This window comes from Neolamprologus multifasciatus, chromosome 20, assembly GCF_963576455.1.
Source record: "Neolamprologus multifasciatus chromosome 20, fNeoMul1.2, whole genome shotgun sequence".
Taxonomy (NCBI): Eukaryota; Metazoa; Chordata; class Actinopteri; order Cichliformes; family Cichlidae; genus Neolamprologus; species Neolamprologus multifasciatus.
Genome location: NC_140458.1, coordinates 34,502,514 through 34,523,971, shown reverse-complemented (window position 1 = coordinate 34,523,971; position 21,458 = coordinate 34,502,514). Strand labels below are relative to the sequence as shown.

The following is a 21,458-nucleotide window of genomic DNA, read 5'->3' as shown; positions in this document are numbered from 1 at the left end:
ACTCATTCCTATATAATTAATATAAATTACCTTGCTGGTTTTTATGATGGTGCAACTGTAATTAGTGGATGAAATCGCGTCACCGAGCTGCCGATGGTGTTGCGGGGCTATCTAGATGAAAAGTGAGGGTCTGGACGGGCACCTTGGGTGGGGATCTGGTTTAACCCTCTCTTTTCCGCATTGTGCCCTCGCTGGGATTTTATCTAATTACATTTACTGCTGTCTATTTCAGCTAACCTCATCCTCTTTAACCTTCATCTCCCCACCCCCTCCTCCTCCTTCAGTGAAACCACACACAGAGACATCAGCTGTCCTCATTATACCACCAAACCGCTGCGATAACAGTAAACTGGTGCAATAATGGAGTCCATTTATAATGATTACCTTTCCATTTCTTACTGCTTTTTATCCAGTAAAACGCTTAATAATCACAAGTAGCATCATCATGGTCTCCATTCAGTCGATCTGTGCAGCTATAAAGAGCCACAGATTCAAGGACTGAAACAAACTGGGGCAAAGTCAAGACACTGGGACCACAGTTCACACACAATAACCGTTTTCATCGACTGCACTACTCTGTTTTGTAAAGACAACACACATGCATGCATCCAGGCAAAAACACATGCACACTGTTGTTTTTTTAACAACCGCTGTCACGAAGCCTAAAATACAGTATTTTTGATATGTTTCACGTGTTTTTTCCTTTTGTTTTTTGAGCTAAGGAAACATAAATATTTTTTATTTCTAACATTGAATTAATCCAAATATCACGAGATTTTTTTTTCCACAGGAAGTATAAAATTTTCCACGGGGCAAATCAAAGGTGGAACTCTAATTTACCTTCTGGATTCCAACATTACCACAAATGTGTGTGATCCTTTCAGCAAACTCCTCCAGGCCACAGACACCTCGACATCAAGAGCATTTGCTCTGTCGGTTTCTTACTTTGATGTCTGAGCAAAATGACTTAGATATCCAGAACAGAAACATTGTGAAACTTCTTACATATGACAGCTTGTGAAAAAGCCTACAAACAGTAGCTCGATGACCTGAGACCTGTCACAGCACGCAAAGAGCTTCAGGATAATTTATGTCATCTAAAGGATGAGGAGAGAAGAGACTCTAATAAGGCCTGCTTTGGATTAGACATGGATATAAGCACATGGTTTTCAGCACAGCCAACACAAATCTCTGCTCACAAAGAGTACTTTGAAAAGATCAGAATTGGAACATATGGGAATACCTCGCTGGAAGAATGCAGATATATCATTTTCTTGTAATATGCATCAAGTACCAATATGATCTAGTGCCTATACTCATACCCATTCCTCTCTGGGGGGTTTCCTTCATTTGCATTCAAATGAGCACAAGCTCAGCATATGAAGGTGGTGGTGGTGGGGGGGTACATACATGGGAGCACACAATTCACGGTGGACATAGCAGCTCTCAGTAGTAAAGAAATGAATCAAGGGTTTCTCCATAAAACTTCTCATGTCACAGTACCGAGTACTTCCACAACAGACCTGCATGGATGAGTCTCCTCCCGTTCACAGTATTTCTGCACTTTGTTGCCAACACCAGGAGATGGCGCCCTGGAGCTTCTGTTATGTATTTCGGCGTTGAAGAACAAAGAACACTTAAAATGTTCGACTCTGAAATGCAGAAGCTGTTAAAAGCAAGCTTAACTTGAAGATCTGAATATTTTTAAATAACAGAATTATGAATGTTAGTCTATGTGCAACAACAGAGTACTAACTAATATTAAAGCCACACCATACAAACAGGTAGTGTTTGGACACATCATGGCTTTCCCCATGCCAGTGTCAGATATTTATTAACTGCATCTGCTGATGGAAGATCCCATACAGAACTTAATGACTACAATAACACTTTAATCACAACACCCATGTAAATGAAAGGGACAAACTGACTGGATTGTTTTTACAGTAATGTGGAGGAGGTGGAAGGATGCAGTCCTGAACGACACAACTGTTATTGTAAGGAGACACGTGGAATGTTGTCACAAGCTATGATGTTTATTAACATTTTACATCTGTATACTGTTTTAATAAACAACCAGCTTCTTTGATGAAGACAAAAGAAAACAAAAACCATAACAGAAATAAAAACAGAACAACCATTACTGGAATGTACAGCACATCTTATCCCCACATTGAGTATGTTAAACAATGCACACCTGTGCAAGAAAAAAACAGAAAATGAAACTTTGTCAAGTAGTCCTGGGAGTGTGACTGAACCAGCTGTCAGTACTGTCACAGCGTTAACTGAAGGAGTGGAAATCAGAGGAAAAGGAATATGTAGATCAGCGCTGTGAAATCTTGGCTGTATAGTGGCTCGATGGTGTTCTGGTGCAGCCATGACTCTTATCGCAGAAGGGACCACTTGATCTGTTCTTTGGCAGACTGAAGTACCTGTGGAAAAAAACACAAGCTTAACCAAAGAGATCACATTGACTCTACGGGCCCAGAAAAGAACAGCTACCCTTAGGAGAAACAAATAAAAGTAAAAGAAAAACACAAGTGGCACGACCAAGGAAGATAAAGTAACCACAATTAAAATAAAGTTCAAATCCCGAGAGAAAAAAATGATGAGCAAGTGATATAAATGAAGGAAAATATGCAAGACCTCATTAATCATCTTAATCCACTGAAGGAAAGCCGAATCATAACCATAAAGCATGGGGACTGGGCGCAGCTATTAATCATGGCCAAAGGAGGGGTGGTAGTAGCCAGTCTCAGGCCTCTTAAATGACAGCATTAATCAAGAAGAGCTCACACACACAGACACTTGTGTAAGAGCTGAAAGACAGGAACCACCGCTGGCTACCTACCACCTCACCACTGAACAAATGAGCAGTCGTGTACCCTGACGTGCATATGACACAATGCAAAATGCGAGCATGGATGAGAATGAGTGCAACGACCTTGCATTTGCAGGTTTTGAAGAAATTTGTTTTAACAGTCAATAAACTAATGGAGCCTTAAAACTTTATGGGAGAGAGAAGATCAGAGTTTGAATGTTTTTCTCACCTGGGTGACTGTCTGCTCTGTCAAAGGCACATCATCACCCTACAAGAACAATTACATTACTTTAGCAGCAGAAACAACCGATGTCAAACTTGGCCGAACGTTTCAGAGGAGACAACTTACTCTAAGAGCCACACGATGCACAACCTGCTGTGGGTCGCTCTCTAAGATCACCCTGCAGGAAATGCACAGCAGACAAAGTGATGTAAAACTCTAAAAGATGACTGACGAGAATCAGAATTATCAGGTTAGTTTTACTCACCCTCCATCTACAATTTCATCCACAGCCAAGAAGAGTCCCTCCATATTCTCCAACAAAGCTCTCCTCTCAACATTTTTTCTGCAGTTAAAAATATACACGTTAATTTTAGTGAAAAAAATGTGCCTTAAAAAAGTTTGTATGTTTGTAAATAACTGCTGCAAAAACGTACCTCAACATCTGACTGAGCGAATCAAAAAGGCAATTTAGAACAGCCATAAGCATGAGCTGTTGAAAACAAGAGAACACATTAGAATCGGTGCGCTGTGTAAGCAGGTCTTAAATTACAACAGTGTACAAATAAAAGACACTTTTTATTGAGGATAAAACACTTGATTTGTTACTAAAGAACGGTTCAACTGTTTTTTTATTTATATTGGTTTACTTAGGACATATTTGCTAGAGGCGCATATATCGTGTGAGAAAAAACAGGGACACAAAATACTATTTTAATACATTTGAAAAGCAGCTTATAGCCAAATCATGATAGCAAATTATATGCTTCTACAATTTGCTTTAAAATTCTATTCGGTAAGACAAATACAAAGTTAAATAGGGGGGTGTTATCCTTGGTGTTATCCTGACATCAAGTTGGAGGGAGTGAAAAACTTAACATTCAATAGTTTACTATATAACAAAAGCTGAACTACAGAGTGAAGATGGAAATTAAGGCTCAGCCTCACACATGTGCTGTAGCCCTCAACTTTTCTACCCTGCGACGCGCACAAGTGAACGCAAATATCACGTCATCAGACGATCTTTACCCACCAGGTTACACACTGAAGTCTGTGTCAGTTATTAAACTTTTATACTTTTCATTAGTTTTAATTTTTTATTTAATTTTTATTTTCAATTCAATTTAGTTTAAGTTAGTTTCCAGTCTATCTATTGTATGTACTTCTTTTGGTTTGTAAATCTTCAGGTTTGTTTATCAGTTTAACCTCCTAGGACCTGCGTCCACATATGTGGACGTCACATTTTGGGTTATTTAGACCAAAATACTGAATTTTGCTCTACAAGGTCCTGATATCTACTTACGAGGACGTTATACTGCTACTGTTCTATCAAAATTTTAAACGAACATGCTCATATGTGGCTCTCATTTTTCTTAAAAACAAAAATAAGGCAAAAAACAAAAATCTGGTAAATCTTTGTTTTTACATTCATTGGTCCCCAATATGTCCAAATATCAAAGAGAAATTAAAAATCCATGCAGTGGAAGAGTTCAGGTCTTAGGAGGTTAATAATAAAAAATAAATACAATTAAAAGATTAAATAATAACAATAATAATGTTATTATTCAGGGGTAAGATTTATTATTTTGGGTAAGATTTAAAGAGTACTATTGTATTGTAACATTAACAAGTTGTTAACTTATTAATATTGTAATATTAATAAGTTAACAAATAAAATGTGACTACCCTTAAGAGTAAAGCTGACTTTTTTAAGTTTAATTTAAACTCAATTTTTTCAGTTAGTTTCTGTGTTTTTCAAAAGCCCCCCTCCCTTTTTTCTTTTAAGTTAACTAAAACATTTTCTCCATGCGTAGTTTTAGAAATGTTTCAATAATGAGGAACCAAATGACTCTGTTTATTTCCAGTTGTCGGCCACGTGTGGCATTTTCTGGACTTTACTTGTGAAAACTTCTTATGTGGTTTAGTGCAATTATAATGTTCCAAGTGCAAAACAATAATAGTCAAAACATGTACCGTGATTCACACCATTACTCAGGCTATCACAGACTGGATGATGAGGCAGGATCCATATTCGGCATGTGCTGTCACTTTCCTCAGCACAACATAAGCAAGTTTCAACTCCTACTTAAAAAGGATTCATTACAAAACCTAAAATTAAACTTACCTCATTTTCATGTGAGCTTCCAATCACGTAAAAGAAAAGGTCTATATTGCTCTTGTAGACAACAGTGAGGCCTTCAAGTAGTGCTATCTCACCTAAAGAGGCATAAAAAAACAACCATGCTCGATATTAGGTATGTGTTGAGGCAAAGTAACTGTTTAACAGTGTAAAGACGACTTACTGTCTGTTCTGTGTGTTTTGTTGAATATGTTCTTCTCAAATGCCTTCTGCTCCTTCACTGTCGGGTATGTGTCATCATAATACTGCAGAAATTAGAAATTAAATCATATTTAGATATTAGTCTAAAAGTTACATCATTTTCACTAGTTTTCATTTTTATTATTAGACGATGGTAGAGGATGTCATTTTCTTGCAAACAATCAACCCAAAATGAGAAAACGAGGCAATAGTGAGTCATACATGTTTTAAAGGTTTACACTTTTCTAAAGTAACTGGGAGATGTTTTAGCAAATAATTTTTAATCAGGAAAAAAAATACAGCATTTGTTATGGACTGAATTTTGTGTTTAATGTAGCTATGTGACAATTTACAGAATCAGGCAGTGTTTTTGTTTTTTTTGGCGGGTTTTTTTTTAGGTGGCAATTAAAGAGGTTATTAACTGCAAATTAACTTCAGAGCAAGAGTGTTTCCATGATTTTTCTTCGAGTTCCTGTGGGCCCCTCCGCACAAACGCAGAATATTTAATCAGAATTAAAATTAGTGCAGAAAATTGGCAAACAAAAAAAAAAAACATTGGGTGACTTTCAGGCTAATGTGCACCCCTGTGTCCTGTAACATAATTATTATGGATAAAGTAGTGCTATGCAAGACTTTAATTATACCTTAGTGTTGGATAATCCTTTTGCAATGTGAAAAAAGTTATTTAGACTTCTTATTAAGTAAAACTTATAATCATAATTAAGTAGATTATACTGCATGAACTGTATAATCAAAATATATTTATAAAACATAAAGTAAGCATACTTATTATGTTGAATAGCACTTTTCAGAATCATTAACAGTACTATACATGTACCACTTGATCATAATTATGGATCCATTGACATTCATATGTATCTCTTTAATGTTCCAGCGATTGATTTTAATTACCTATATATTGCAGTCCTGCTTGATCTATAATAATGCAATTAACCTGCAAAACTATTACAAACTAAAGCTTAAAAAATAAAGGGTATAAATTCTAATAATAGCATCGGAAATATATTAGATTAAGAGCAGTAGCATGATAGAGAAATGCTTAAATTAAGTACAAATACTTTAAACCCTAAACTAAAGTACTCAAGTAAATGTTACATTACTACTGCTTCTATACATGCTTCCACGGCATTGGGCACTGCAAGATTAACAGTACTGTAGTCCAATATCACTGGTGGGGGAGCAATCATATGCTCTGGCTCCAGAGACCTGTTGTGTCGAACAGTGACTTCCAGTGTTTTTAATGTTTAATATCACTGCTTACATTACAATTACCTTGTGACGACGATTTTCTTTCAGTCTCAAAATGACTTGATACCATTCACAAGAGTTTGACAGATTAAAGGCCAATAATTAATTTACATGCGTTTAAATATCAGCAGTGGTTTTTGTCCAGTATTCACTGTTTCGCAGAAGATCACTTTTTGGCATGTCACCGGCGTTAATAATAACGAAGTATCATGATGGCACAGATGTCTGAAATTCATACCTTGGCGTAAAGCCGGTCTCCATCGTTGTCCAGAATGAGAACAGCTTTGACCGTGTATAAGGACGGTTCCTGTGAAGACAGCACACGTTAGGCATTGTTTATCCTACACGGGAACGAATTCGCCTTAATTCTTTAAACATGTGGCAACTCGTATGTTAAATAATAAACATGAACTATCAAAAAAGGCGACGGTGGACGTGCAAGTAAATTGAATAAATTGGGTGTCGACTGGCGTCACAAAATCAGTCTAAATGTTATTTAGAAGACTTCTTAATCACCAACTCGTGAAGGAGACATGACAGTTCCACATCATCAACAAACGCATATACGAGCTAACTTTAAAGATGCTAGCTCTTTAGCTAAAAGGGCCAAGCCGTTTACTGTAGTTAGCACTGAGATTACTCGCCTGACTCTACAAAACAAAACCGCGAGAAACATTTTGCTAGTAAATACTTATGTGAAGTACTAATGAGATAACGCTGGTGGCTTTTACATCGTCAGAAATGAATAAATGGGCTAACATTACCAGTATGGGAGAATCCATCTTCTTTCCTGTTAGCAAACCAGCTACCGGGCTAGCAGCATTAGGCTACGTAATACGTGCAGTAAATGAGTCTCTTTCCTATTGGCTGACGCAGTGCCGTATGTTGTGCGTGCAGGGCAAAGATCAGTTCACTGCAGAGCAAGCAGCCACAAAGGAGCTGAAAAGCGATGTGGTTAATAAAGAAGTACTTTCAGACTCGCCTGTAGTTATAACACATTTGCCCTTTAAGACGGAAAAGTCTGAACCGTTTAATGGCCCAAACATAAAGCTAAACAATATATTAACTAACTTTATTACTGTAATTTCGGACTGTCTCCTGTTACTGTGTAAAACTCTGAAGATTACTAACCCCATTAGACTTACAATAGAACTTAAAAATTCATTTGTGGTTGAAACCATAAATCCAAACATGTAAATGCCTTTAGTAGCTCGTATGAGCTCCTTAAAAAAACACGTGTAAGTCAGGATGTTTATTTTAGAGTTCACATCCCTGCAGAGCTTACTGTAATTAAACCTAATGACTAAAGGTGGTTGCTGTTTTTGTAGGACTTAGTGGTAAATCTCTCGTTTTACAAGCCATTTTAGCTTGCTCGTACTCATCAACATCTTTTTTCAGTATCCTCCTACATTTAACCAACTCCAATTATCTTAGTTCCCACTTCTGGGAAGCATTTGGAAACACAGGCTGATGGGGATTTCCCTCTATCTAACTCCATAAATTACATCATTGTTTGGCCTTACTGTAGGATATTTTTGGGCTTCAAATATCACTGAAAAGCAAATAATGTCCAGCCATTATTTGACTGCAGAACGTGTATTGTGAGGAGATACCAACTATTCTTATGCGTGCTCACAAGAGGACTGTGGGAAACTATGAAATGTTGCAACACTGCAGTATGCTTGCACAAATTTAGCCACTACGATTTCAAAATTGCCTTGACCAGAGAGGAAACTGTATACTGCCTTGAACTAGCTCATACTAAAAGGTTAAATATCGCCTGATATTGTCATGCCATCTCATCCTCAAAGTTTAACTTATTTTTATTCTTTTGTGTTTGAAAAGCATCACAGTGGTGATGATGACTGGCAAAGCTGACTGATGTCTGAAAGTTGAATGATGAATCAACACATACAATGAATAAACAGAAACAAAATACCGACTGTATATAATGACTGTAAGTTTTCTGGATGGCATATGGTACTGATTCAGTTTACCTAAAAAAGAACTGGATTGATTATTACAAAAAGTAAGTGGTATTAAACATATGCACCACTACTCTGTCAGGAAAACATCCTAAATAATAAAGTCTGCACCGGAAAAGCACGATGTGAGGAAACTGATCGCCAATAATCTCTCTTCAGGAGCTTTTTTCGAGTTTCATCAAGTATTTACCTTATTTTTTTAAATTATCAGCAGTGTTTTTTTACTTAAAAGATTAAAACTAGAAAATAATAACATTGCATTATATAAAAGTGAAGTATTTTAATAGTATGGGCTGTTTCCCTCTCGCCACAACATGCCAGCAACCACAGCAGTTAGCAGTTCCCTTCCTATGAATCAAGTGCTCCTTTTATCGATGTAAAACAGAGCTTCCGCCAACCAACATCCTCCTTTCCCTGCTCCCCCCCCCCCTCAATATGTGTGCATTATCAACCAGACTTGACTTTCATTCTCAAGAGCACATTGGCCAAAATAATACATAACCTGTTTCCAAAGGAATGTGATGCCTAAATAACAAGAAAATTGCAACCAATTTAAACATTATAATGAATCAAATATTGGAAGTTAAAAATGAAAAATGCTCTTATGCTTATTTTTTAAAAACAGGTGGAATATCTCACAGCTCACACAGACTGGTAATAAGTAAGCAAGAAGATGCTAGCATAGAAGATGCTCCCAGAGAGTCTGAGTGTTTAAGATGAAAACTGGAGATGGATTCAACACTGTGTGGAGGCTCAGTAGGCATTTGCTTCAACAGTTTGAGAATTTCTTTTGTTTAAGCATTTGTATATCTCCTCTTCTACCATGGTAGAGATCATATAAAAGAATCAGAAAACTCAGAGAAAGGCCAACATTAAAAATGACATTCTGCAGTGGATATCACTGGATGGGCCTGGGGAGACTTTTGAAAAAACATTTCCAGTAAAGTCAGCTTGTTGTGCATCCAAAAATGGAAGTTAACATACTACCATTCAAAAAATAATAATAATAATCCAGAAACAACAATGTGCACCATGTTCTTTCTGCTTGTTATCAGCACACAGTTCAAATATATGCAGGTTTTGGAGAAACATATACTGCCAGCGCAGCTCCGTTTTTCAGGTACGTCTTGTTTATTTCAGCAAGACGATGCCAAATCACATTCAGCAACTATTACAAAAGCATGGCTCCATAGTGAAAGAGTACAGTTGCTAAACGGGCCTGCTTGTCCATACATGGCACATAAAATACTTACTGTGTTATTAAACAAAGAATAACACAAAGGAGGCTCCAAGCGATTGAGCAAATGGAATCATATATGAAGTAAGAATAGAAAAGCGATTCATCCCCTCCGTTCCCAAGGGCTTGAAGAATCTCTTGAAGAGAACCGGTGATGCAACACCATTGTATACATGGCCCCGTCGAGATATTTTTGGAAAAGCGTTGCTTTGTATTCTTCAGCAGTTACATTTCTCGGGTTTAGTACTTGAAACGATGTCGTTTTTGTAACGTTTTCAGTCAAATATAGATGTGTACAAAAATTGCAACTCATTGCATTCGCTGTTAGTTCACACTGCACAGGGCATGTCTGCTTTTTTTTGAGAAACACGCTTGCACAAAAATAAAAGGGGCTCTCAATAAATAATCAAGAAACGCAATACTGTTGTTGCAAAACATTATCTTTATCTGCACATCTTGAGATAAGCACAGGCACTATTGAGACATTCAGAAGAATGATGCTGCATGTTCAGGTTCCTCATTTTCTCTTTCTTATGTCTGGTAATGTGTGACCATCGTGACAAACAGAGCTACTGATGCTGTGCGAGCGACAGACCATTGCGCTTCCAGTTAATTTCCAAAACGATTATTGATCTTTCAACTTTCACGCTCGTTTTTTCATTCTGTCTGCCACGTCGGTATCAGCGATACCTGTGTAACGACGTGCTATGAGATGGATTTCAGTCAGATACCGATCTGCATATCTCCACTAACGGCTGCACACATCACCTGATACATGTCACCCCTTTTGTACTTTTTAGCTTTTTAGTTTTTTTTTCCATAATCAATATAAAAAAAGAAAAAACTTAAACTGCCCTCTCTATTTTTTTCCCTTCCCAGAAGCTGACTCCAAAAATATTCCCCTTTTGATACCACAACCCATTGCACACATCCATTTTTTTTTTTTTTTTTCGGTCATGAGGCGGTTTTTCCCACTCATGTTTGCTAAAGCTTTCTGAATACTACAACAAAACCAAAAATACCACAATTCCTTAATTTTAATGAACATTTTAACAACCACGGAAAGAACAGCAGACAAATCATTTCAGATTAGCGTCAATACAAAAGGTAACGCACATGAAGCAAATGAAGCCTGAGCGACTCGACTGTGGGCAGTTCCCAGCCAGCACCTCTGGCCTGTTTTTTAAGCACAGTTGTTTGGAGAACTGAGCTACACAATAAGTAAACTCTGACAGCCATGAAAGGTTCAGGCAAGCTGGAAAGCAGAGATGTCAAAGACTAATTGAAGCAAACAAACACAAACAGGGAATGTGGGCGTTGACCTGGGAACTGTGTCCAGATTCAAAACCACTGTGGTTGCAGTAATAACAGGGTGCTCTTTGGCATGCTGTGGCAGTGGTTGAGTCAGGGGCTGGGTGCTAGGAACTTGGGTTGGGAAGTCCCTTCTTTGATTCCTGGTAGACATTCACCTTTCTTGACTTAGTCAGCCACCTAGTTTTTCCATCTTAGAACAATGAGAAAACACTGTGATTTATGTCTCAGTGGGATGTGATATTATACTGGGCCATACAAAACCATCCACGTTCCCAAAGCTTGTGAATGTACAGCTGAATAAAATGTGTAACTGTAGCCCATCAGTGTATATTTAATGTTACATGAATTAACTCAAACTTAGTTATTGTCACATTTACAACTTTTCTCTGAATGTTTGTACAGATGTGTAAAATGTTTAGCACGATGATAGATAGACACGCGTGTCTGTGTGTGTTTTCCCGCTTTCTGTTTAACAAGTTAATTCAATACAGTTCGAGGAAAGAAATGACTGTGACATCGGTTTTCAGATTCACATTTCTGAGAAATTCTGCGAGCAGTTCTCCAAGCATGTGTTTACTTCTGCTTGCTTTAACAAATACTTGAATCCTATACAAAGTATTAACATATGCGTCTGACACAGAAGCTGAAATAACAGCTTCAAGTGATTCGCTGCCATCGATGAACGAATAAATCTAACCATTGTGTTGTACACAATGTGCGCGGCAAGGGGTCTGCAACAGAGGAAGAAAGATGCCAAATATTTAACATGGCCCAGATTGCTTCCAAAATCATCATTGTCACTGTGAGGCTGCCGGTGCTGTACACACACTACAACACAATAAATATGAATTACTCTACAACACGATAAATATGCATCTCTATCATCGGGAATTGTGTGAAAAGTTTTGCACAATGGGGCAGTTTCTCTATAACACACAGCCTTTGTGAATTCACTGTTCACAGCGCTGCAGATCAGGGCAATGAGGGGATTTTTTGTTAAGGATTGTAATGGTCACTTGCTATGTAAGACACGCTCCCCTCCATTCTCCCCCTGCTCCTCTCTCTCCCTTGGCGGTTGCTCTGCCAGATAGAGGAACAATGTAGTCTTTCTTACCTGTTGGAGGGTGTGCATTCCTTCTCTGCTAAACTAAGTCTCAATCCTGCCTTCAAGCCCACCCCTGCTTTAACAGGGCCCTCACTGCAATGCCGGCTCTGACTCCAGGTGCTCCACATCACACTCCTCATACCTTTCCTTTGGGAGGATTTGAAAGGACATTGTTCTTGTACGGTTTGGCCGGGACAGAGATAATCATACGGCTAGTTTTTCTCTCACATTTAGTTGTTTAATCGGATCCTTTTATGTGTATTGTCATTACACAATTAGAATCAGAATTGCTTACATTGTTTAGCTATATATTTGTAAACATCTACCTACTTCACTGTGGACTGACAGAATGATTGCCGTGTTATGTGCCAGACTGTTGGTTTGTGGTTTGTCATGTGGGCAAAAGGGAAATTTGGAGGTTGGGGTGCAAGTGTGCTATTAAGGATACAAGAGTGCAAAAAATTGTGGTGTGGGTGCTTTACAGGAAGATTGCGTTTGTCTGCACTGAGCCATCCCATTTATGCCGGCGGCTGTATGTGTAGCTGAACAGAAAGAGAGACTCACAGTTGAATAAGAGATAGAGCGGGAGGCCTCATGTGTTTTACTTCTTGTGATCTGTTAAAAGTGAGTAACAGCGCGACAGCAGCACTCAGAACTTTTCTTGCCTGTAATTCCAGGATTGTTCTTCACATCTGATTTTTTTAAACTCACCACCAGCTGAAGACGCAGAGAATGTTGCTCAGGTAAGTTCATCCATATCTTCCTTTTGTTGGTTTTTTTGAATTTGCTTTTTTACAGCTTTTAATAGCGATGTTTGGAGGCTGTAATTTTCCTACTTATAGTTTTTGCGATTTATAAAAAGCCTAACATAAAACAATGCTATGAGAGTATTAAATTAATGGTGAAACTAACATTCACTGAAGCGATAAAGAATACATTTACAGTAAAATAAAGTTTTTTTTTATTAGATTTTATGTTTTTGACATTTTAGATAATATTTTTGCTTTTCATTTAGTTCTTAATCTTGAATTTAAACTCCTTCTGTACATGAAGGAGCCTTAAGCAACTCACCACCAACAGAGGACTGGATAAAGCAGAATACGATACTTTTAATTCCATGTTGCAGGACATTTACGCAATTGCAAACAGACTTACTCAGACTTTTTTTTTTGCATGTTAAATGCATGTGGTTTGATTTTGAAGGTCAGAAACATTGTATTACATGTTTCATTCAAATAAAAAATGGAAAATGAAGAAAAGTCCAGCAGATGAAGAAAAAAAAACGATGAGATTATATCACATTTGGACTATCTAAGTAAAATTATTTAATGCAGGGAATTGCAGATCCTTCGAAGGCTAAAAGAAATAAACTGTGATCTGCGGTACCTCAGACACAGCCTAACTTTTTTCTTTTAAATTATTTAATTTGAATTAGTAGTATAAATTCCCTGACCACTTTCTATAAGGAAAAGTGGTCAGGGATGAAAATTAATTGATGAAAAAACTGCTGCTTGCTCAAAAATACTTATTTTTATTCATAAAAACGACCTTACAACTGCATGGATGAAATAAGATGATGATCATAATTTTCGCCCACAAAAAAAGCCTTAAGTCATCAACCACAATGTCAAGGAATATTCCCACTATAATTTCAGTATTTGTGTTTTTAACAGGGTCAGCACAGATAAAGATTGTTATATAAAGAGTCTCAGTCAACAGATAGAGACTATAGTGGTCTAACAGAAGTGATGTCCCATTCAGAACCCTAACTGGGTTTTGAATGACTGAGCAAACAGCTATGAAACATAAAAAATGACCAATGCTGTCTATCCTAATTAAAAGAGTTGAGAGAACCATTACTGGAAACATGTTAGCCCTGCACCAACATTTCCAAAGCTGCCACCAGGCCTCCGTTACTCTTATAGAGCACGCTGTTTTCCCGCAGATTGTCTTATCAGCAGTAGGCATAGCTGCACTCTGAGACAGCTGATGGGAGGAGTCATCTCAACTGAACTGAACCTTTTATGTAGCCCAACAGAACCTTTACAACACCCCAACAGTCATCTGTTTAGCACATAAACAGATGATAATGTGCTAAAGACTCATCAGGAATTTGTGTTTGAAGGAGTGGTGTGACTGAACGGTTCGCCTATACGCACGAGTCAATGGAGTAAATGCGTTGTTGGTGATTTTGTCTGAATTTCCTTCTTTTTCAGTGTAATATTTTTTCATGACATGCTCTTGTCTTTGTCTGCCAGGTTGAATTTTTGCAACAAAAGCATCTCCTGAATGTGTTCCACAGCCAACTATGTTCTCCCTCTGAGGAGAACCTGTGAGGTAGGTCCGTCTACAAGGCATGAAAACACAAACCTCAACATGTAAAATAGATACCTCCATATAAATATAATTTTTTTTTAATCCACATAACAAATCAGAAATTCTTCTTTTTCTAAAAGGTAGCAGCCACTTCAGGCAAGTTGTGTGGGGGAGTGCCCATGCCAACTAATTTCCCTGGAGTGAGATCTCATGGAGCTCCTCAAGACACAGAGATGGATGTGGCTTGGCAGGAGTTGATGGCCATCACAGAGCTGCAGGTAACTATAGCACCAAATACACTGGCAGCACTGCAAAAAACAATGCTAAACTTTACTTTACCCATTGCAGATGTAGATTTCATCATCACAACTTTTTATGCTACATTATCATGGAGTTTTGGGTTTAATTTGAATAAATCAGTCATTAAATAAATAAATAAATGAGAACAAAATGAGAACATGATATAACAGAAACTCTCACATTATTTTGCTTTGATTTTCTTCTCTTATTAATTGTTTTTTTAAAGTAAAAAGAACCTGATGAGATATCTGAACTCAAGAAAAGACCAAAATAGCTGAACAGTCTTAACACTTATGCTTTTACTTATAACAGTATGGGCTATTAAGTGTCTACAAGCAGATAGCTACAAAGATGTCAGAGGAAGTCGAGCCCACAGCTGTGTTTAGGGATTTACAGTAGCTGTGAAAGGTAGAGCAATAAAAAAGAAAGTGAAAACTAGAACGCCTCTTCTATTGAGGACAAAATTCCCGTATGACTCTGAAGAGGGTGCAAGCTTAGCTGTTGCAGGAGTGGTGGTGCAGCATTACACTATACAGTGTTTGAAACAGGGCCTTTGCAGAGTCATCAGGAAGGAAGCATTACCTGCAACCTCATCACAATGTCTCAACTCAGTGTCTATAATGTACAGAGCAACATCTGGAAAAGCCAGTTGTTCTTAAAGTGCTGTGGAAAGATGAATTCAAATGGAGCTCTTTGGCCACAGTCACCAAAGGTATATTTGGAGAAAGTGCTGCTTCAATGAAAAAAGTCCTCTGCCAGCTGTTTAGCTCCGAGGAAGGGAAATATATTTTGTTGAGGTTGTGTTGTAGTCAGTGGCATAGCAAGCAATATAAGGATCCCACTGCAACTCAGTGGGTTAAGAGAATAAATAAAAACCCTCTCGCTACAGGAACAAGTGTGCATCTTTTCTCAATGTAACACACGGACGTTATTCTCTGTCTAGTTGAAAGTAGGACTAATGTGATTCATAGATGACAGAATATCTTTGTTTGAACAGATTTCATGTGACACTTGTTGAAAAACTAATATACATCCAGGTGAGATGGGCAACAATGGTCTATTTGAGTGATGGCAGGATAGGAGGATTGTGAAAGGGGGCATGCTGTGTATTGCTAGTGGCCGCCTGTACTGCACAATAGCCGTTCTGTTTCCAGGTGGAACCTGATCGCATCTTTAAGAGCGCTTCATATTCTATGGGTGGTGGGTTGAAGTGGGGGCAAACTTTCTTGTATAGCAAACCAGATAAACTTTAAAAGAACACAATGATTATCTCATGGGGTCTTATTTAAATTTAATTGGTTTTAGTCATTTCACTGTTGTGAGTGTGACATATCTTTGAACCTGTCAGTCATGAGTGGGTGTTTCTCTTACAGGAGTTCGAAGTCCCTACTGAAAACTCCTATGAGACAACACAGTACCAAACCATGGAGCCCATGGCTTCTGTGGGAGAGTATGGGATGGCTCAGCCCCACTCGGAGCCCCCTGCTGCTTGTGAGCTGAGAACTGCTGACGCTTACAATGGATTTTATTCCGAAGAGGTGCCTACCTGTCACCGTCTAGGCACCTCCACAGAACCAATGTATGGGAACTCTGAACCTCAGCTCAATCAGAGAATACTCCCCATCTCCTCTCACCCACAGCAATCTTTTGTGCCCCTTAGGGAGCAAACAAACATGTCAGGTGTCAATCAAGGGCACAGGAGAACCAATGCGTGTCTCACTCAGGGACTACGTGGGCACATGCAGTGGACTGTACATGGACAAAATGCACACGCTCGCTCCGGCGATGACCTGGAGTCCGACTCTGGTCTGTCACTGGGTTCCAGTCCACCTTTGGCCTCTCCAGATAATCCTGTTGGTGGCGCTCCAGGTTACCAAAGCGTAGACATAGGAATGGCATATAGTGATGGCGAACCAGACAGCATGACTGAGCACACGAGAAGATCCCACCTCCATTACTCAGCGGATTATCAGAATCATACTCACTCATATTTACACTCAGGTGCACATCCGTCTTATTTTTCAGCCCAACCCATTTTATCTCAGCCACAGCAGAGTACTCCTCGATCAATGAAACACCAGGGTTCGGCTGCAGCCTTTAGTGACCTATACAACGATTCTGCAATGTCCAGCAGAGGAAGCTCACACCTTAACATGTACATAAAACCCCAAGGAAGCATCTCCACCCCTCCCCTGAGCAGAGACGAGCGGCGGGCCTTAGCTTTGAAGATCCCCTTCCCCATGGATAAGATTATCAATCTACCTGTCGATGACTTCAATGAGCTCCTGACACAGTATACTCTGACAGATGCTCAACTAGCACTGGTCAGGGACATTAGACGAAGGGGGAAGAACAAGGTCGCGGCTCAGAACTGCAGGAAGAGGAAGCTCGAAAGCATAATTCACCTTGAAAGAGAACTGAATCAGCTCCAGGCCCAAAGGGAACACCTGGCACAAGAAAGGCTCGAGTTCCAGCGCAGCTTGGCATTCGTTAAATGTCGTCTCACAGATCTTTACACCCAAGTATTTTCTCATTTACGAGATGAAGATGGACAACCGTACTCGATAGATGAATATTCTTTACAGCAGACACCGGATGGTAAAATTTATCTGGTACCTCACACAATGCAGAAGAGAGAGCCATGCTGAAGAATTGGGGAGTTTCCTCACTCTGGAGAACGTTCTACCCGATTGTACCGGCTTTGACCGAGTCAGACAGGAAGTTGTCATAAGAATGAGGTTAAGCTTCACATAAATGTATTAATGGACACTGTTCATGTTCTTTTAATGAATGAAACCAGATTTGTTTTTATACAAACACTTTATTAAAAAAAAGTAAAAAAATAAAAACTGCACAGCAGCCTTCTTAAAATATTTTGAGCACCAGCATCAATTTTCAGCCAACCTGTGAGGAGAAGAGAAAACCACATTAATTCAAATGTATTATTAAATAAAAAATAAATGTGTCTAGAAGTAGTAATGGTTAGTACCTGGCAAAAACCATTGTCACAGAAATGAGGCCAGGTTTTGGGGTCCATGTCTCGTTACCCTACCTACCTACAAAATAGAAATACTGTAAGTAAAACAATACCCCAAAAATACAAAATATTTGCTTATTTCATAGCATGCAATATGTTTGGGCCTCAATGCACAATTGGAGACCAATTAAGTCAAATAGTAGAATGGTCATAAAACTTGATTAAATTATTACTGGGCTACATATCTCACTACCAGCTACATGACAAAATGCAAGATATACCATCAGTAGTTGAGAAGTCTGGTCTTACCTACAAACAGCACTTAAGCCTTTTGGTAGCTGCTGCCTGCTAGACTCAGGCCTCTGTTCTCACTCTCCCCTGCTTCAATGATCCTGGCGATGGTTTTGCTACTTCTCTCCCTCAGCTTGCTTCCATGGCTAGCCTCATAGACTTTGCATGTAAGCTAGCATTCTCCAGGTGATCTTTGCAGAAATCAGGGCAGAGCTTGTACCAAAGCGATGGGCTCTTTCTGATGATGGCATTTGCGCACCATTTCTTTGCCCGCCCTTTAACCAGTATTGCATATGCACCGACCTGAGCCAGCATGTAGGAGACACGGATATATGCTTTCCCCGGCCACCTTGTGATGTATATGGCTCAACCCATTTTCACCTAATAGTAAACCCTCCCTTTCCCAAAACCACTGAAAAGGCTAACGAGACTGTTAAAAAAACTGAAAGGTGTTTATTTCAGCTTGATTTGATGCAGTTACAAATAAAAACCAGACTTAAAGATCTACACAAAACCTCATTGGAATGCTTGCTTTCCATTAACACAATTGACGAAAAAAGAAAAACATAAGACAAAATGTTTAAATGAAGGCCCTCCATGATTTATCTACTGTACATCTCTTCTTGCAGCAGCTGTAACCTGCCACAACTCATAGGCTGAGCAGATTTAGGAGGTAAACCTGCAGTTGCCCTGTCACTTCGCTTGCTCTCCTCTCCTTGCTCTCCTCTCCTAAGTACTCAGTCCTGTTGAACAATACGGAACAACATCGTTAACTGTGCACTGACTTTGTGACCTGACATCCAGAGTGAATTTGTTTAAAGGTTATCTGCACTCAATGATTCCCTGCTCACCACAAGCTGTTGTTTTACATTAAAAAGAGACTCTTAAGGCATGCTCTCAAGCTCTTACCACTTTGTCATTTTAAAATCGTCCCGGACGTCCACCATAGCCGCTGTTGTTAGAGCCTCCGTATCCACCTGGAAGCAAAAAACAAAGTCAAAACAAGAACTCAACATACATAAAAGCATCTACTTGTGAAGTCTGAGAACTCATACCAAAGTTCCTGCCGCCGCCGCCACCACCACCACCAAAGTTGCCCTTCATGGGGCCAAAGTTAGAGGCCTGGGGGTCGTAGTGGCCCATGTTGTTGTAGCTATTGCCGCCACCGCCGCCTCCACCACCACAATTGCCTGTGATTACAGAGTTTGTAGGATTGGTCAACCTCAAGCAAGTTACAATTCTAGTAAAAGGCAGTGTAATGGCATCATCTTACCATAACCATTGCTGTCATAACCGTTTCCTCCATATCCACCACCCTGGTTGTAGCCCTGATTGTAACCACGGTTACCTCCATTATAGCCACCAGGACCACCAGGTCCGCCTCCATAGCCTAAAAATATAAGACAGCCTTAAAATATACTGTGGAATTTAAAAAAGCAAAGAAAATAAGACAACAAAACCATGCTCACCACCATCACCCCCGTTGCAATTGTAAGGACCATCTCCATATCGCCCCCTGCCACCTAAATAAGATAATACGGTTAGCTATCACACAATATCACAATCACTCCACTATCAACAACTATCAACAAAATAAGCCGTACCTTGATTGAAGCCCCGGTCGTAATCGTAGGGTCTGCCACCAGTGTTGCGACCTCCTCTCATTCCCATACCCATTCCCGCACTCTGCATTTCCTGCTTTGTGAGGGCCTTCCTCACCTCACAGTTGTGAGAGTTGATAGTGTGGTATTTCTGGACTGTGGAAAGAATTTTTTTGTAAACAAGCTAGCCAACAATCAAAAGTCTGACAAGCTGGGGAAAAAGTCAACGTCTGCACTTACTGACAATCCGATCAACTGAATCGTGGTCGTCAAACGTAACGAAGGCAAAGCCCCTCTTCTTCCCAGTGTTGCGGTCAGTCATGATATCAATGACCTCTATTTTGCCAAACTGCTGGAAATAATCCCTCAGGTGTGACTCCTCTGTGTCTTCTTTGATGCCTCCAACAAAGATCTTTTTCACAGTTATGTGGGCTCCTGGTCGGTTTGAGTCCTGGAATCAAAGACATTTGTTATTGTAATCACTATGCGCCTTTTGAATGCAAGAACAACTGCACCTCATCCAGTTGTTACACACCTCCCTGGAAACAGCTCGTTTCGGTTCTACCACTCTTCCATCGACCTTATGGGGACGGGCTGACATGGCAGCATCAACTTCCTGCACTGATGAATATGTTACAAAGCCAAAACCCCTGGATCTCTTGCTGTTGGGGTCCCTCATGACCTGAAAGAAAAATGCTTTTGGATTAGCGCATACATAGAGTAACCAACATGCTCTACATTCTTGCAGAATCATGACCACTGAAACAAGACTACATCTTTAATGAAACCCGACTTACCACGCAGTCTGTAAGAGTCCCCCATTGCTCAAAATGAGCACGCAGGCTTTCGTCTGTCGTCTCGAAGCTCAAGCCTCCGATGAACAGCTTGCGGAGCTGCTCCGGCTCACGTGGGACCTATACAATAGACAAAGCAATGCAATAACATCTGATTAGCTTCTCCAATGTCGGCTTTAATGTAATACCACCATAACTCTAATGTGATAGTAGTAGTAATTAATGCAGTTCCCCGTCTACATACATCCTTCCCTCTCCCCTTATTTAAATTCAGGGCGTGTGGAGGAGGGACACACCGCCGCCATTAACGTTAGCAAAACCGCTGAAAGACCAGCGAATAGGGCAAATATTAGAAGTACTTATATGTCATATTAGGCCGTGACTTACATGCGTGTTGCATTTAAGCGTGATTTTCCATCGTAAATGTTGATTCAAAGTCCTAAATTTCCACTGCAGCTCATCCGCAGGAACAAAAGGCCACGAGGCCTGGCTGCTATAAAATGGCGGCGTTTCAATACAGCTACGACCCAAACCGGAGACTGTACTACGAATCAAAAGCATGCAGCAACTTCATATTTCCTACCTCCCCTAACATAAAACAACGCATGCAATAACAGAGCAGTAGTCCCGAACCCAGTACTCACACTCTCTCTCGACATGTTGCAGATTTAGCCTTGAAGACGTGTTGTGTAACTAGCGAAGAGCCGAGATCTGCGTCAGACGAGCGTAGCCTGCTATTCAACAGTACAATAAATAGCAACGGTAACGCCCCTGTCGCACGGCAATTGGGCAGCTATTCCCGCTGCAGTTTGTCGTCCGCAGTGCTTCAATTTTGATTGGGCCACATAGAATCAATCATTACCGACATCCAATCACCTGGCGCGCAATGACGACAATGAAAAAAGGGA

At 39.6% G+C, this 21,458-nt stretch overlaps 3 protein-coding genes across 7 annotated transcripts; 1 reads left to right on the top strand and 2 right to left on the bottom strand.

Moving 5' to 3' along the window:
* Window positions 1-1,785: 1,785 nt before the first annotated feature.
* copz1 (COPI coat complex subunit zeta 1) lies at window positions 1,786-7,528 on the bottom strand. The gene is made up of 9 exons (XM_085146974.1): window positions 7,395-7,528; window positions 6,869-6,937; window positions 5,345-5,426; window positions 5,167-5,258; window positions 3,479-3,534; window positions 3,310-3,387; window positions 3,171-3,222; window positions 3,051-3,089; window positions 1,786-2,432 (listed from the first exon to the last, which is right to left on the bottom strand). The coding sequence occupies exons 1-9, from the start codon at window positions 7,410-7,412 to the stop codon at window positions 2,385-2,387; spliced, it is 534 nt and encodes a 177-aa protein (XP_085003100.1). The 5' UTR covers window positions 7,413-7,528; the 3' UTR covers window positions 1,786-2,384.
* Window positions 7,529-12,222: 4,694 nt separating this feature from the next.
* nfe2 (nuclear factor, erythroid 2) lies at window positions 12,223-17,736 on the top strand. 4 transcript variants are annotated; one of them, XM_085146960.1, is made up of 4 exons: window positions 12,223-13,014; window positions 14,530-14,612; window positions 14,732-14,865; window positions 16,261-17,736. In XM_085146960.1, the coding sequence occupies exons 2-4, from the start codon at window positions 14,561-14,563 to the stop codon at window positions 17,533-17,535; spliced, it is 1,461 nt and encodes a 486-aa protein (XP_085003086.1). In that variant the 5' UTR covers window positions 12,223-13,014; window positions 14,530-14,560; the 3' UTR covers window positions 17,536-17,736. The 4 variants fall into 4 exon arrangements, with proteins under 4 accessions (XP_085003086.1, XP_085003088.1, XP_085003089.1 ...); XM_085146962.1 differs by lacking the exon at window positions 12,223-13,014 and adding an exon at window positions 13,056-14,441; XM_085146963.1 differs by lacking the exon at window positions 12,223-13,014 and having other exon boundaries at window positions 13,056-14,608.
* On the bottom strand, window positions 17,647-21,342 carry hnrnpa1b (heterogeneous nuclear ribonucleoprotein A1b). 2 transcript variants are annotated; one of them, XR_014871672.1, is made up of 11 exons: window positions 21,195-21,342; window positions 20,554-20,670; window positions 20,292-20,438; window positions 19,997-20,207; window positions 19,760-19,912; window positions 19,625-19,678; window positions 19,429-19,545; window positions 19,211-19,345; window positions 19,065-19,132; window positions 17,877-17,943; window positions 17,647-17,791 (listed from the first exon to the last, which is right to left on the bottom strand). XR_014871672.1 is itself a non-coding variant. In XM_085146965.1 (10 exons), the coding sequence occupies exons 1-9, from the start codon at window positions 21,207-21,209 to the stop codon at window positions 19,077-19,079; spliced, it is 1,005 nt and encodes a 334-aa protein (XP_085003091.1). In that variant the 5' UTR covers window positions 21,210-21,342; the 3' UTR covers window positions 18,589-18,898; window positions 19,065-19,076. The 2 variants fall into 2 exon arrangements, 1 of the variants encoding a protein (XP_085003091.1); XM_085146965.1 differs by lacking the exons at window positions 17,647-17,791; window positions 17,877-17,943 and adding an exon at window positions 18,589-18,898.
* Window positions 21,343-21,458: the final 116 nt, after the last annotated feature.